Genomic DNA, 16,275 nt, shown 5'->3' with positions numbered 1-16,275 from the left:
TTCACAGGGACAATAATTACAGTTTAATGTCTTTGTTCTAAACTGAACAGCAAATAGACCAAAGGCCAAACTGAGTGCTGACAACAGAGACATTCCAGTAGGGGGCAGTGTGACCCTGACCTGCTCTGTGGATCCATCATCAACTGCTTGGAAATATTACTGGTACAGAGATGAGAAAACCTCTGAACCCCTGAACACACAAGATGCTGTTTCCCAATCAACTGGACAAGTCAGTGTCTCACAGGGAGGACTCTACTGGTGCAGAGGAGGAAGAGGAGACTCAATTTACTACACAGAGTACAGTGATTCAATCAGGATCAACACAATTGGTGAGTTTGACAATGAGATTTGTTATACACAGTTTAGAAAAAACTGTATTGTGTATTTATCATTATTGATTAAGATTTAGGCTAAAAAACATTATGACTGTTATTGATTTTAACTTTTGTCATTCTTGTATCCTCATTGGTAATTCTTAACCATTAACAGTCTCAAATAAGGCTGTTGTGACTCTGCAACCCAACTGGACTGAGATATACAGAGGAGAGGCGATGATGCTGAGATGTGAGATCCGCGATGGAGACAAAGAATGGGAGTATGAATGGAAAACACCCCGTTACACATCTCTAAATCAAAATGAATACATGATTAGCAAGGCTTCCTCACACCACAGTGGAAACTACAGGTGTAAAGGCCAAATGAAAAATGCACAACATACTTCAACAGAGTGGAGTGATTACATCAAATTGACAGTATCTGACAGTAAGTCTGATCATATTTAATTTACACTGAAAATATTAACATAAAATACATTTTGTTAACATATATTTAGATAGTATATCTTTAACATTATTTCACATATTTAGATATAAAATATATTGTGATAAAATGTAATTCTATAATAGATAAAATGATAACTGTATTAGATAAGATTTATTTATATATCTAGAGACTAAAGTCTACATCATAACATGTTTTCATTCTGAGAAAATCACTTTCCAACAGATGCACCAGAGTCTGTCCTCACTGTGTCTCCATCATGGCTGAGTCCTGGAGACTCAGTAACTCTGAGCTGTAAGGTTGAACATCCATCTGCAGGATGGAGGTTCTACTGGTATAAGACTGTTCCCAAACCATCAGACAAGTCCTACAGCTATGAGCTGCTACCTGGTAGCACCAATGGGACTGAACAGGATTCCTACATCATTCATGGGTCGACACACACAGCAAGATATACTTGTAGAGCTGGAAGAGGAGACCCAGTGTTTTACACTGATTACAGCAAACCTGAGTTTGTTTGGTCTGGAGGTGAGTTTGCTTGTTTGTTTTTGTCTCCTTCTGTCAAGAAGCAGTTGTGATGTTATTATCTGGGTATTGATTGTGGTGAACCTATGACCTTTCTCCATCAAGTCAAGATTTCAGTTTTTCAACACACTCACCAAACACAATGTTGATATTGAATTATTCTACATACTGGACTGGGCTGGATTTCCTTCTTTACATCTTTAATTGATCTGAAAACATTACAGCACCAAAAAACTGAGATATTATGATTTTACTTGTCATCGAAATCAAACTCTGCTCCTCTTTGCAATGAATACTTTTACTTTGGATGCCTGAGCTCATCTTACAGCCAATACTCATTACTTTTACTTACACAGCAGGCTGGACAGGTGTGGTTAAATGAGACTTTATCTAGTGATCAGGCAACATATAGACATACAAAACAGTCAAAGTCTAGTAATGAAAAACCAGAAAAGTCAGCAGGCAACAAAGCAGGTAAATGGACAAAGTACAGAAACAGCTGGAAACCTGAGAAAACTCAGACAGATGAGAGGAAAACACTGACTATACAGCACCAGTCAAAAGTTTAGACACACTTTCTCATTCAAGGGAAGGTGTGTCCAAACTTTTGACTAGTACTTTATATGGAGACAATGAAGCATCATTTAGTATGAAAAACACATCCTCTGTATGTTTGAAAGGTGGCAGGTAGACGTAGGTTGTTTACAGCTTCACAGTGAACAGTTGCTGTAGTTATCTTGGTAGCAAGTTTTCAAGATAGAAAAAATAATCAAAACATCCATAAAACAGCTCAAAACACTCTGCAGCACACTTCACGTCTCCACTGTCAGTCCATATGCTCTGTATGTTCTTAACACTCACAGTTTCACCAAAACACTGAACCTTTTGCACAGTTTATGTTATTCAGATGTTTTTACTCTCAACAATAAATAGTATTAAAAGTACAAAAAAGAGGATTATTTGCATTGTGATCTTTTTAATTTTAATATCTCTGTACTTGGTTTGCTCCTCATTACATGTTGTTTTTCAGATGTTCGTTCAGCAGTGACTCTCAAAGTGAGTCCTGACAGAGTGCAGCACTTCACCTCTGACTCTGTCTCACTGAGCTGTGAAGGAAACTCTACTGAGTGGAGAGTGAGGAGGTTTCCTGAGGGCCACTACTGGTCATACTGTTCTAACTGGAGGTCAACGACTGGATCCACATGCAACATCAAGAGTTCATGGCAGAGTGATGCAGTGTACTGGTGTGAGTCTGGATCAGGAGAGTTCAGCAATGCAGTCAACATCACTATACAGAGTATGTTTACATTACATTTTATTTTATTTTCATCTTTTATTTAAATAACTTCCTGTGTAGACAAACAAGTTATATGCCTAACCTTTTGATAGAAAAATTATGTTATATTATTGTTTCTTTAACAAAAAACTAAAAGCTCATTAAGTTATTATTCCTTAAGATTATAATAAAGAAATATCATCCAATTAATTAGAAAATCAGACGTGCTCTGCACAACTCATAATTTAGTGGTGTTCTTGTCAAACACAGGTAATGCAAAAGAATAAATAAATTATGAAAGAACTTGCTTCACACCAAAAACTCATCTGTGGACAAAATTAAAGCTTCTTCATATTCATTTAAACAACTGGAAATTAATATTTCACAGATCCAAGATGTTTGGGTCCACAGTTTTTTTGGTGTGCAGCAAGTCTTTTCTTTATTCTTGATGATTATGCAGATTTAGTCAGAGGTGTTTTTGTGTCAATAGCCATCCATCGTTTCTTTCATGTGTACCTGTTAGCTCTAGAGCTAACTAGCCATAGCTAGTATATTTACAGTTACAAGACATGTATGTAATAAAGCTGAAATGTTGGATCTTTGCTCAGCTACACTGATTCTGTGAGATAAATTAGTTGGAGAAAAATAAAGGCATATGTGTGATCTATTCTCATGGTTTTATGTCACCTTGTTCTAAAGGTCAGCAGCTGGTCTCTGACTGAAACTTCATATTCTTTGACTGTTTTACAGATGCAGATATTATCCTGGTGAGCCCTGTGCATCCTGTGACTGAGGGAGATTCTGTTACTCTTGGCTGCAAACTGAAGAGAGGAGAATTACTTTCCACCGTGTTTTTCTATCAAAATAACAAACTTACCCAAAATGATACCAGAGGGGAGCTGAATATCTCTGCAGTGTCAAAGTCAGACGAAGGCCTCTACAAGTGTAAATATTCAGGAAAAGAATCAGTACAGAGTTGGATGTCAGTTAAGGGTGAGTAGGATTAAAACAATTCATGCATTTTCTTTCTTGTAAACTGTGTTGCTGTCTTAGAAAGAAATATGGTCAAATACTTTACAGAATTAGAAATGTACAGGTTTAGTTTCAGCTGATTTCACATATTGGATTGTGTAAGAGAACTTGTTTTATACTGAACCTAAGGTAATTCAATAATGAAACATAAAATTACAAAATTTAGTATATATCAAAATACAAATGTAAATGAATGATGAGTCAAAGATTGTTTTCTTTTCAGCTGAATAAAGTTGCATCAGTGGTCATGACTCATATCACACTGTATAGCAACACATACATGTTTATACATACTGTTTATTGTGTGTTTAGTGTGTGTATATGTGTTTGTGTTTTCATACTTCTAGATTTGTATATTAATGTGTTTGTATTTATGTGTTTGTGCTGCAGAAGTCGACTTTTTTTGTATCCTAGATTTTTTGTCTTTACTAAGACTTGATGTGACTTCACTTATTTTTATTCAAGCACTTCAGTTTAAGAATCGTACTATAGAACTTAATTAATTGCATTAATAGTTATTATTTCTTATCTATTACAGCAGTGTCCAGGCCTGACAGCTTTTCATCTCTTATATCATTAATTGTTGGGCTGGTTTGTGGAATTATACTTATTATTCTCCTGCTCCTGTTGTATCGCTACAGACGATTCAAAGGTGAGACTTTTTCCTTCTGATGTTAAGAGTTTTATGTATTTTAATTATTCAAATACTTAGACATATGCTGATGTCATAACGTGAAATGTCAGAACAATTTACAGAACAACCGTATGTATCTTAACAACACATGTATCTTTTTCACAGATTCACACTTTATCAGGTTGGTACAAAACCATCTTCTCTCACTTTGAACATAACAGCAGTACCTTCCATGTTTCTTATTAAATTTAATGTATTTGCTAAACGTTTTAGGCCGATCCAGTCTGAGAGCACCAATCAGAATGAAAACTCCTCTTCTCTCCATGGTCAGTCTTCAAACTAATCCTGATTCATTTGTTGGACTTACCATTAACTCTAACCTGAACATTTTTACACTCAGTTTCTAATCAGCTGATTTTCAAAGAACATTAATCAAAAGTCTCAAAGACGTGTCAGCTGTTTAACCACATGCACAAAAGATCAGAGTATAACATTGTTTCACATTGTTTGCACTTGAACTGAACCTAAACTACTAGACAGAGTCCTGAAATATTATTGTCTTACTGTCCTATCATAACAATACATACTATAATAACACTATGGTATGAAAATATCTTGTGACTTTTTAAATATTACAGTTTCAAAGACTAAAATATTTAAAATTCCTTGTTTTGTACACTTATCTACACCACAAATAAAAAATAAAGATGAATTTGACCTTGGCTTGATATTAACTGCTCTGCAGGTGATGCCTGTCTCTATGAATCAGTCAGAGGCTCTGAGGACACTGATCATGCTACAGTATATACCTTTTGATTTACACAGAGCAGTCAGAAATACTCAATTACGTTATTTAAGGGGACTGATTACAATTAATTGATATAAAATCCTGTAACTAAAAAATAAGTATATTTCAGATGCAGGAGAATCCCAGGATATTACATATTCTTCGATCGAGCTTAAAAACATTGCTAAGAGGGGTGAGTACTCAAATGACTGAAATGCAATAAATAGTTCAGAGATGTTTTTGTCTGCCAGCAGACTAAACAAAAAGAAAAGATACATTTATTATTTTCATGCATTTCTTTGATCATCTTAACAGGGAAGCGTCATGAAACAGTGGAGAGCTCTGTTTACGCTGATGTGAAGATAGGATCTGCTGCAGGTTCAGTCCTGCATATATGTTTTTATTGAAAATGTGTCATATATAATTATTTGTTAATTACACTGTATGTAATTATGGGTCAGCATGCAGTTCAAATAATCTAAGTCACCTCTGGTATTACTGCCACTGGGAGCTGCTTGAGGCAGATATTGTCAAATCCTGCTCACATAAAGGAGCCTTTAGACTTTAAAATGATGAGACATTTCTCCAAAAACAAACAAAATACACATAAACTGAAGTTTCAGTTACAACAACTGATTTGTGTGGATTTTGATTTTCCTTTTATACATTTTAAATTCTGCTACTAAAAAAGAAAACGAGGATCCCAAATTTCTTTTATTTTCATTCTACCTGTCAATCCATCCATTCATCCATCCAGCTGTATATGTCTGCTGAACAAACAAATCCTGACATCTGGTTTCTGTTTTAGATGATAATCTAGCGTATGCCCAGGTTAACTATCACAATAAAGGCAAAGCCAAGAAACACAAAGGTAAGTAAAGTTTACACCAACCATCATGTTGGTCTTGGACACAGTGTAATGTATGTAATGTTCTCAATGTTTGCAAAATTGTAGGTGTTTATAATTATTTTTTCATTGAATATCTTGTGTTGGAATGTATGTTTATTTTACATTATGTGTGTTTGCAGTGATGAAGAACAGTATTTATACATCAGTATGTATATTCAGTATCAGGATGTTTACTAAATCCTGTTAAAGCCATAATACTCTGCTGTGTGACTGCTTTGAGCACTGTGAGCATTACAATACTGTTATTCTTTTATTATCAGTGGAGACATTAACCCTGACAACCCTTCAGTACATTATCATTGTAAATTATGACATTACTGGCAAATGTTTCAGACTAATCTTCTCTCCATTTATAGGAAAATCAACTCCTGCAGCAACTGATGAAGCTGTTTATTCTGAAGTTAAACCAGGAACATCTCTTGGTAATAATTCTGCCATGTTATGTGCAGACTGTAATGATTAATTCTTCTGACTATATGTCATAATAGCATGTTGAAAGCATATTTTACATCTTGAGTAACCCTATATGTCTGTTTTTTGTGGTTGTCTTTCAGGTCAGTAAAGACAGCTGTATGGACAAGGCCAAATAAATATGGTTAACAGCATTTTATATGACTATTGTGTGCAACTCTGCTATCCAAATATCAGCGATGCTCAATGTTTTGTACAGTTAATGTAATAGCAGATGATATGAAATAATTACATCATGTGGATGTAATACTCTCCTTTTTAGAAGAAAGGACAAGACTACTGAGGTTTATTCCCGTTTAGTATTTATGTACTGTATCATTATTATCATTATTTTTACAGTTATTTTGTCACTTGATTTTAAAAACTTTGATTGCAGGCTGTTTTAAAAAGCAGCAGGAGGTATCCGTTTGAAATGTTTAAATGACATTACCCAGGTGGTACTGCAGCTTTAAAGTCAGCATATTTTTCAGTGTTAGATGAAAAAGCTCCAGGATGGACGTCAACAATTACTTTTGTATATGTAATGAACTGCTATCAACTATTACATGTAACTTTTGCTGTTATTATACTGGAAAGTTTTCCTGTCTATTTACAAATGAATTTACCAGTGCTTTATGTGCTTTATTTTTGTTAGACATCAATAAACCTTTTTTCAGCAGTTAACAGTCAGTGGTGTTTTTAATTGCTTTTTATATTTACATAATATATACTTTATATATTTATATAATTGAGTGAACTAGTGTTGTCATCTAATTACACACTACCAAAGGTGTGAGTCCACATGTCTTTCCTAATATGAGCTGATCAGAGGGCAGACGCCAGAGAGAGTTGAAGTAGAGAGGAGAGTGGTGCACTACTGATCCATATCTAATAATGAAAAGCTAAACATCAAATAACAAATTCATGTTGCAATTAATGTCGACTCTTATGAATAGAAAAGTCAAACAATGAAGAGTTTCCCATTAAATAATGAGTACAGAGATAGAACAGACATTAAATATGCAAAAATGAGCCTCCACACAAATTAAACACAACTCCGTCTTTTTATTTGAAGGTCTATTTGTAGCTTTCACCAGTAGATGTCATAATTTCATTATTTGTTGCTGCCACATTCATTGTTCATTGTGATGATTTGTTATTTGATGTGTGCTGTGTGCCCGACCTGTCAATCAAACCTGCCAACAAAGGCTCCACTCAATGCCTACAGAGCAGGAGTCCTGCAGGGGAGACTCTTGACCGACCGATGAAAATGAGGAAATAGAGTCTTTAGTTAAAGCCAAATGTATGCTGTCAGCCAGATGACATGTTTTACACCTGGTTGACAGCAGATGGCAGACTGAGGTGATAGGAAGTGTTCAAGATATAAAACACAGTGAGAACTTTAATGTCAGATTTTCACAAGCTCACCCCTCCGGCTTTCTGTTGTATGATGTTTCAGATTGAGAAATAAATATTGACTGTCCACTTCCTCATGTCACCACCAGTCATAGTTGTATTCAAAGACAATCAGTTAAAAAACATTGTGTAATTACTATATTATATTCATATGCATTGCACTTGACTCAATTTCTGCTACCTCCAACAAATATTTTCATTTGTCTTACTTTCTAACATGATTGCACATCCTGCACAGTATCAGACACCTCTTCTTTTCTGCTTACTGACACATTAGCTCTGGTGTGAATGTGATGACAACGCTGTTTATTTCAGGGCATCAGGTATGTGTTGCTATCAAAGTCACACATATTTATGTGTAAAGAGGAACTGGTAAGCAGACTCTCTGGCTTCGTGAAAAGAAACCCAGTATTTCTTTAGGCTGTGTTACCAACATGCCAGGCCGTTCCAGAGCCTTGTTCTGTCAGCTCCACACAGTCTCCGCTGCCCAGAGCCACAAAGACAAATGACAAGGTGATTGTTTTATGATTTGTGATACTACATGCCAAAAGGACAAGTGAGATGTTGGTCCAGCTGAGTGCTTACCAATGCTGTCTGTTTGTGTTTTGTCGTTGAAGTTCAGTAAGTCAGTAAAAATGTGAAAATCTATAGTCTATGAATGGAAGGGTTGAATTTTTTTGTAAATACTGCCCAACTTTGTAACTTATGCTGATGACACAGGTGGATTTAGTTGTTTGTCAGCACATTAAAGTATTAAATTAAGGAAATACCCATGCTTATCATAATTACATTGTAAAGTTTAACTTATATACATTACAGCCCAATATATAATGTAATATAATTGTGGAATACAGATAAACATGTTTGAACTCTGGTTTGGTCTGGTCTGGTTTCTGTTTCAGAGTTTTTCCTAAAGAATATTCAGGGTCAGGTGTATAATTTAACATGTCATCTATGATCTTACCAGCATCATTCTCACTGAATCTCATCTCCTTTCTAAAGAATTATCAGCAAAATGTGTAATGATGCACAATGATATTAAAAGTATAAAATAAATATAAATATAATATAAATAAGTGTCCCCAAAATGGGAATATAGTGTGCACTACACTAATGTGCAATGGTGTGCACTCTCATCTACACTACAGAGTATAGATGAAAGTGCACACTATTGCACAGTTCTGAAGAAAGAAATGGACATTTAGTCAATCATCACGTTACTGTATTTCCTGCATGTCAAACCTACAGATATCAATGTGAATACACCATGTCAACGGGTTTATTTACTGAACCACTAGAAGAATTTGGCTGAAATATAAAAATCTGCAAAATGGTATCTGTGAGCAAAAAAGATAAGGAAGACTACATTATATACTACAGACGTAAAAATCTGGCATGATTTTATGAAAAAGTGCCACGAGTCTGTGATCGTAACAGTAGCTTCTGTTACAATAGCTTATGTAGAGATATTTTTCCTTTGAAGGGCCAGTGCCATTTTTGCATGTGGTCACCTTGTGGGTTTCAGGTCATGCATGTAACTGTGAACACTTAAATGAGTTGCACACAGAGCACAGACCTCTTCTGCAGAGGCATGTGCAAACGGAAGCAACACACTAACTAACTTGGAATTAACTGATTGCAAGAATGTATTTACTGCATCATGTTGTAATATCTGACATGACATCTAACATGATGTGGTAAACTTTTTTTTGCTGGGGTTAACAAATGCAGACCCTAACCTCTACTCTCCACACATCTTGACCAGATATTTCCTTGCAGTAGCATATAGATATAATGTGTTAGCTAAAATGAATTCAGTGTATAGTTTGATTTAGCTTGAACATGTATTTTTTTGTCACTTGGCTGTAATTTTGCAAAACATCTAATTATCTCTAATAATTCAACTCAATTTGCTCAATGTTTTTATCTCAGACCAGGTCAGACCGCATGTAAAATTAAACACGTCACAGCAGAGTTTACAAGACCAGAAGAGGAAACAGAAGTTATTCTTCTCCTTACAGAGATGGCCGGTGGTTGCCTTCGACGCTTTAGCTGCTTCTTGGCATACAGTGCTTTGCTGCTGCTTGGGGTTTCACTCCATGGTATGTACACCTCTGCTCTGTAGGTTTATGCCATTTTATGAGAGGTATTTATTTACCCAGTGCACTCTGACATGATCTTAGAATTGCACAAGTTAATTATGTGGCATCAAGCTTGTAATATTTCCTGGATGTTTGCATGGGGAAGACACTTGCAGTCTTTGTATCTTGTGTGTTTGCTATTGCAGGAAAGCTACTTTTTTTATTTTTAAGTGTGTGTTTTCAAATGTTGTTCTAATTCATTGCCTCATTGCCATTTATCTCCAAATATATATTTTAGTTGTAAGTTTAAAAATAAAATCTTGGCAAATGTTTTTTTTTTCCTCACAAATCCTCATATTTAAACACAAAATAAATTATTTGTCAGTATATTCCCATCAATAAAAAACAATAAGACTTAGCAAAAATAAATAAATAAATTGAATAATTATTCTATACCTTAATTATCAGCCATTTTTGTAGTTTTTGTTGTTACTTCCTGTCATGCCTCAACAATGATATATTAAATTGAAGCCCAATTTTATTCTCTGTAAACAGTTGTGCCATGTTGTTTTTATGTTTCAGATGTGTAGGCTTCCAGTTGTGATCGTACCATCCATAAAAAAGTTGGAGACACTGTAGAGCTTCCGTCATGCTTACCAACTGAAGGGGTCACCTCAACACTTTGGAAATATAAAGATACAAAAGTTGCAGACAAGGATGCAGATGTAACTCATCCTCAGTTCATGGGCAGAATAGACCTAAACCGTACAGATTTCAGTTTAACAGTGAGAAGACTGACTCTTCAAGATTCTGGTGTTTTCATTTTAACCTCAGTGGTGAATGAAAAGCAAAGGCCCACAGTCTTCATCACTCTGCAAGTTCATGGTAAGATGCTTCTGTTTCTGTTAACCAAGTGATGTAATAAGTTTTAATTTACAACAGGTTATTGATTATTCATTCATGAATGTCATTCTGCAAGTGACACAAAAGGCCATTAGCATTAAATGTGGGTTGTGTTGATTTAATAGAAGTACACCCTGCGACACAGGGTTGAACCTCTAAAAATGTATCATCACATTTTAGAAGCAGAGCTCTGTGATCTGTTACTTATTATGAAGATGAAATGGCACTATATTGTCATTGTTATGCACAGCTTTTTTATTACCATCATGCATGAATCCAAAAAGAAAAAGAAAAGAAAATTTACTCTTGATAATATTTTGAAAGGGTTTAAAGTCGCTATCTGAGTTGTGCCTGTCAAGTTTTCTATTCTCACGCTGCACATATGTGGTTTATAATGTGACAGTTCCACCACAGATCTATGACGCATAATGTACAATCATTTTTGAATCATCAGGCCATTGATTTCACAAGGAAGTCAGGTCAGGTCAATGTTTTTGTATAGCCCAATATCATAAATAAGAAATCTGCCTCAGGAGGCTTTACAATCTGTACAGCAATACAACATCCTTCAGCCTCAGACCCTCAATTCAAATAAGGAAAAACTCCCTAAAAACACTTTAAAAGGGAAAAAAAATGGAAGAAACCTCAGAAAGAGCAATAGAGGAGGGACCGCTCTCTGAGGACGGACAGACATGCAACAGACTATGTATGTACAGAATAGACAAAGAAGGAGGGAAGTAAACAAAAGCAGACATCTCATTTCTAGCTGCTGACTGTATTTTGTCGTCTGAAATGATGACTGTCGCTAGCAGATTTCATGTAGCTCTGTGAGTGGTTTGAAAGCGTTGTCTTCAGCTGAAGACACTAAAATGTTTTTATGATTTGTTTTAAAACTAGAAGCCTGTAAAACAGTGTTAAATATGCAGTATGCAATATGATGGTTACATACTGGATATCATGCTAAAATATTGAGGCTAAAGCTGCAAGTACCAGACAAAAAGTCAGCATCCTCACCAGTTGATGTTCCACGTAAAAGAAATGGAAGTGGAAGTCACATTGTTTGTTCAAAGTAAAGCTCGTTAGCTCTCATATCACAGTACTGTATTATAAATTAAAATGTTACTAAAATGTTATTTGTTGTAACATAACTCTGGGATGGTATGACAGCTTTTCTGCTGTGTTATCACCAGACTTGTTTATAGTGAGGAATTGCCTTTGCTTCTTTCCTAAGACAAAATAAATATATTGTGCTGATTTATCATTTCCTTTTGTGGCCAGATAACATTCTGATGTCTTTAGCATCTTTAGCATCTTTGATCTAAGGCTCAAAATACTTCTTTGAGCAACTCCTGATCATTTTGTTTATTCAGATTTGTGATTTTTGGGAGCTTTGGGAGCACATAGAGGTCAAAAACTTAGGTTTTCCAGGTAAACTGCATTTAATGGGGGTCACTAATGTTCTGTCGAACAAATTCCGCTATACATGCATTTGCTGGTGTTTTATATGTACATGTTTAATGGATTTGCAAAATTGTTAATATTATTCTCATTATCTTATTTTCTCTCTCTCTACTGCCTAATTAGAGCCCATAATGAAGCAGCCTATCCTGACTGTAAATTCCACCTGGCATGCTTTGAATGAATCCTGTACAGTTGTGCTGGAGTGCAGTGCAACCTCTGACAGAAAGGTCTCCTACAACTGGACCGTGATGAACCAAACCAGTAGCGGCTCCAGGCTGCAGTACAATATCCTGCCAGAGGTTGGAAACATCAATTTCACCTGCACGATTTTCAATTCTGTCAGTGAGAAATCTGCATCCGATACAGTGAAGTGTAGCAACAATACTTCCACCGATGGAAAAAAAACAGGTATGTGCACAGAATTTAGTCTTGAATTCCTGACAATGTTTTCAATAATTCTTTCAAACTGATTAAATGATAAAGAGGATAAGGAGGCACAGGAGGCATGGCGAGCCAATTTAACAGATCAATTATTTCACCTGACTATCTGTAATTATATCTTAGATATCCGTAAAATACATTTTGACAAGTCACTTTGCAATCGGACCAGTCAGCATGACAATTCAAGATTTCTGCAATTACAGTCACAAAAACATTATCTCAAAGTAATTACATTCTGAATAGTGTAACCTATATCATAAGTTATTTTCATTATTAAGTCATATGAAGATTCAGCTGAAAGATATCCACAGTTTAATTTTGAATAAAATATAATATGTTAATCCCAGATATTTGCACAGTGAAGTTCTGTCTAGTCATACTTCCAAATGAAGATATTTTAAATAGTTCAGTTGTCTTTTTTGAAATCGAAGATATTACTAGTCACATTATTAGTGATTGCAGCGACCCACAAGAATCAGTTCAGAGAGAATCAGAATCAGAGGAAAAAAATGACAACTGCTTTACTTTTTACTTGCATCCTTTAGGGCAATATGTATATAATGTGAATGTAATTTATGTAATATCATTAACATGTTTTGATAATCATGAACATCTGGCATTATGGAATCAAACATGAGAATGTGAAATGAAATTGAATATGCTGAATTGACAAACCTCGAGTGTTTATGGTAATTAGCTTTCAATAACAATAAATAAGGACATTGTTGTCCAACTTTAAAAAGAGTATAATGACATTTTCTTTGTAAAACATGGTGGTACTCTTTTAACAAATCCTAAGTGACAATCTCCGTTTGACTACAGGTCACATGTTTACAACATAAGTAGATAAGACATTTTTAGACCTGCTGGAAGGTGCTTTTTTCACTAGTTTAGGAAAGTGTTATATAAATAAAGTTTACTGACATACTTATTATTTATTATTGCAGTGTCCAACTCTTGGTGTCCTGTCTGGTTTATCATTGGGCTAGTTATCGGAATTTCATTGACTCTTCTAATGTTCTTCTTGCTGCGTTGCTACACAAAGTCAAAGGGTGAGACCTTTTCTTGGTGATATTAGATGTCTAACACTATTCACTGAAGATAATATTTTATTCATTCACTAAATATTTCTGAAGTCATGAAATTGAGCAGTGGTTTAATTTGCAACATCTGTCTTTTTCACAGATCTATGTGGTAACAGGTTGGTACGAGACTCTCTTTTCTCATCTTCAACTTAGCAGCAGCAATAAACTGTGTCTTTTCTTCATTCAATTTAACTTTTTACTACACATTTTAACTTCATGTTTCAGGCTCACCCAGTCTGAAACAGTCAACCAGGAGGAAACTCAACAGCAAGTATATTCTTCTCTTCTCCATGGTCAGTCTTCCATCTAATCCTGTTTGCTTTCACAATCAGTTGTAACTCTTTCACACCGTTGAAAGAAAATTGTCAAAAATTCCTGAAAGACAAAGAATTGTCACAAATAGTTTAGTCCACAAATATTTATTAAAATAACCTTGCTTTATCTCTGACCTGCAGGTGATGGTTCTGTCTATGAATCATTGAGAGGCTCTGAAGACGCTGGAAATAGTACAGTATAAATTTTGATCAATGTGGATTAACGTCCATAAAGAGAAGTCTATTATCAACAAAAAAAGAGAAGCATGGATGACAGCACGAAAAACAATATTTAAATTTAGGCAATTTTTGCAGCACTTAAATGACTTTGCAGTCGAATTAGTTAGAGGTTTAGTTTTCTGTTGATTGACTAACTCTTCTGAATTTTCTTTCTCTTAAAGTTTCATCTTTTACAGTACAGTTTAAGCTATTGGTATTGTTTTTTTACAGTGATATAATTTTGTCATGCCTGTATGTTCACCATATCAGCCACTTGGTGGAGCCCTGTGAATTTGATTTCAGTTACTAGCATATTCACCGTGTGTAATGCATTTTTAATATGTTTAACTGTATAAGAGTGTTTTGTGGATTAATTTAATTTCATTAATTTAAAATAGACCTGTTGAATTCCTAAAAAACGCAACTATGTATGTTATCCTGTATTTAATGGTAAAGTAAATGTCTACAAGTATCATAATTACGTCAAGATTCATTTTTATGTCAACCAACATTTCTCACTTGATAGAAAGATCAATAAATATATACACTTATGAACTCATCTTGTTTGAGCTTTTTTAAAGGATGTGAAGGGGCAGGGTGTGTCATTAAATATGTCAGTTCTATGTTGGTTCTGTTTTTTTTAATGACTCACTGGCCAGTGTCATTTTTACTGTCATTGCACCACTTCTCCTTTCATGTCAGCAAGCCTGGTAACATTATGCTTCAGGGTTTCACTGAGGGTTTTCCTTTAAGTCCAGCTGGTCAGTTATTCCTGTTAAATGCCAAAAATAACAACTTTAAAATAAATCTTACTGGAAAAGGTTGTAGATGTTAGAAATCATGTCACTGAGAGGAGAATGAGAGTGCTCAGTGTACGTAAAATTCCTAGAAAAGAAGTGGACACATTTATTGTTCTCTGTGACGATATCTGCCACAGAAAAGGAGGAAATGACTTCATATCTCCCAAATGTCAAATTATGAGATCTCGCTGAGTATTTTCAGCAACTGTGCTCAAATTAAACTCAACACAGCAAAACTAAGCAGGATGGAAGCCAGTAGCCACCAGCTCATACAGAAGCCAGTCAGTCCAGGCGAGCTGAATCTCCCTGACGAGTGCCAACCCCACCCATCAAACTGATGTTTAGCAAGTCATCTAGCAGGTCAAGTGCAGGCTGATCGGAATTAGAGTTAAATGTTCAATGTCAAGCTTTATTGTTATTATACAATACAGGATTATAAAGAAATGCAGTTACTGCAGTGCAATATTTTTTTAAAAAGTGTTTTAATTATTTATATTACATGGGACATATTATGTTTGTTGCACACACCCATAAACAGCTGTCTATTAATAAGACTTCGTTGGGTGTGTTAAGTGGGCGGCATTTCAGTGTCATAGCATCTTGAAAATATTACATAATCTTATTTAAATTGCATCTTAAAAATGGCATGAAATTATGGAGAAGTAACAAGTGTGTGTTTGTGTGAGGCTCATGTTCAGTTTAGTCGTTGGCTCTTTAAGGGCTCAACATCATTACTGTTTCAGTTTCACCAGGTGGGTTTCACGTCAGGGTTTAACTGTGAACTGGCCATCACTTTAAAGTTCATCGGAAACCACATTGGGTTGCAGGCAGTGCACAGACCACCTCTGCAGAAACAGAGAACTGCACAGTGCAAGTTTACCAACGTTGCTTAGACTTGGGTTACCGGTAATCTCTCTCTATCTCACTCTTTCATCTTTCATAGACTCATACAAGTTAAACCACAACCCCCCACCTCTGAGACACAGTAGTGACAGGTTATAGTTCCTGTTAAAGACTCCCCTCATGATATCATCATTATCTTTCCTCACTCACATTATCCCAGCCAATTCATGGATTTCAGCCTTTGAATAAGACAACCTATCTTTTATTTATGCTACCTCTCCTCCTGAATACTAAGATTATGGGATGTTTTAGGAGTGT

The 16,275-nt window shown here is 35.3% G+C and overlaps 2 protein-coding genes across 2 annotated transcripts in view; both read left to right on the top strand.

The window, feature by feature from the left end:
• The window catches only part of LOC122974480, a 345,451-nt gene extending 338,895 nt beyond the window's left edge, over nt 1-6,556 (top strand). Inside the window, exons 74-80 of the mRNA XM_044342515.1 lie at nt 4,413-4,428; nt 4,521-4,573; nt 5,165-5,227; nt 5,350-5,412; nt 5,843-5,905; nt 6,301-6,366; nt 6,499-6,556. Of these exons, the coding sequence (XP_044198450.1) occupies nt 4,413-4,428; nt 4,521-4,573; nt 5,165-5,227; nt 5,350-5,412; nt 5,843-5,905; nt 6,301-6,366; nt 6,499-6,506 (332 nt within the window). The 3' untranslated portion in view covers nt 6,507-6,556. The remainder of the gene's footprint in view (nt 1-4,412; nt 4,429-4,520; nt 4,574-5,164; nt 5,228-5,349; nt 5,413-5,842; nt 5,906-6,300; nt 6,367-6,498) is intronic.
• A 3,190-nt stretch (nt 6,557-9,746) lies between these two features.
• On the top strand, nt 9,747-14,882 carry LOC122973951 (T-lymphocyte surface antigen Ly-9-like). Its single transcript, XM_044341774.1, has 7 exons — nt 9,747-9,912; nt 10,474-10,776; nt 12,379-12,663; nt 13,644-13,748; nt 13,882-13,897; nt 14,007-14,074; nt 14,237-14,882. Exons 2-7 carry the CDS (start codon nt 10,635-10,637, stop codon nt 14,296-14,298), a joined length of 678 nt encoding a protein of 225 aa, XP_044197709.1. The 5' UTR covers nt 9,747-9,912; nt 10,474-10,634; the 3' UTR covers nt 14,299-14,882.
• The last annotated feature ends 1,393 nt before the right edge of the window (nt 14,883-16,275 follow it).

The sequence above is a fragment of the Thunnus albacares genome, chromosome 22, assembly GCF_914725855.1.
Source record: "Thunnus albacares chromosome 22, fThuAlb1.1, whole genome shotgun sequence".
Lineage (NCBI taxonomy): Eukaryota > Metazoa > Chordata > Actinopteri > Scombriformes > Scombridae > Thunnus > Thunnus albacares.
This window is presented reverse-complemented; position numbering and strand designations above follow the sequence as displayed.

Coding starts and splice junctions, on each gene's coding strand:
- LOC122973951 (XM_044341774.1), top strand. CDS start 10,635: ATGGGCAGAATAGACCTAAACCGTACAGATTTCAGTTTAACAGTGAGA. Junction 10,777..12,378: donor CATCACTCTGCAAGTTCATG/GTAAGATGCTTC, acceptor CTGCCTAATTAG/AGCCCATAATGAAGCAGCCT. Junction 14,075..14,236: donor ATATTCTTCTCTTCTCCATG/GTCAGTCTTCCA, acceptor TCTGACCTGCAG/GTGATGGTTCTGTCTATGAA.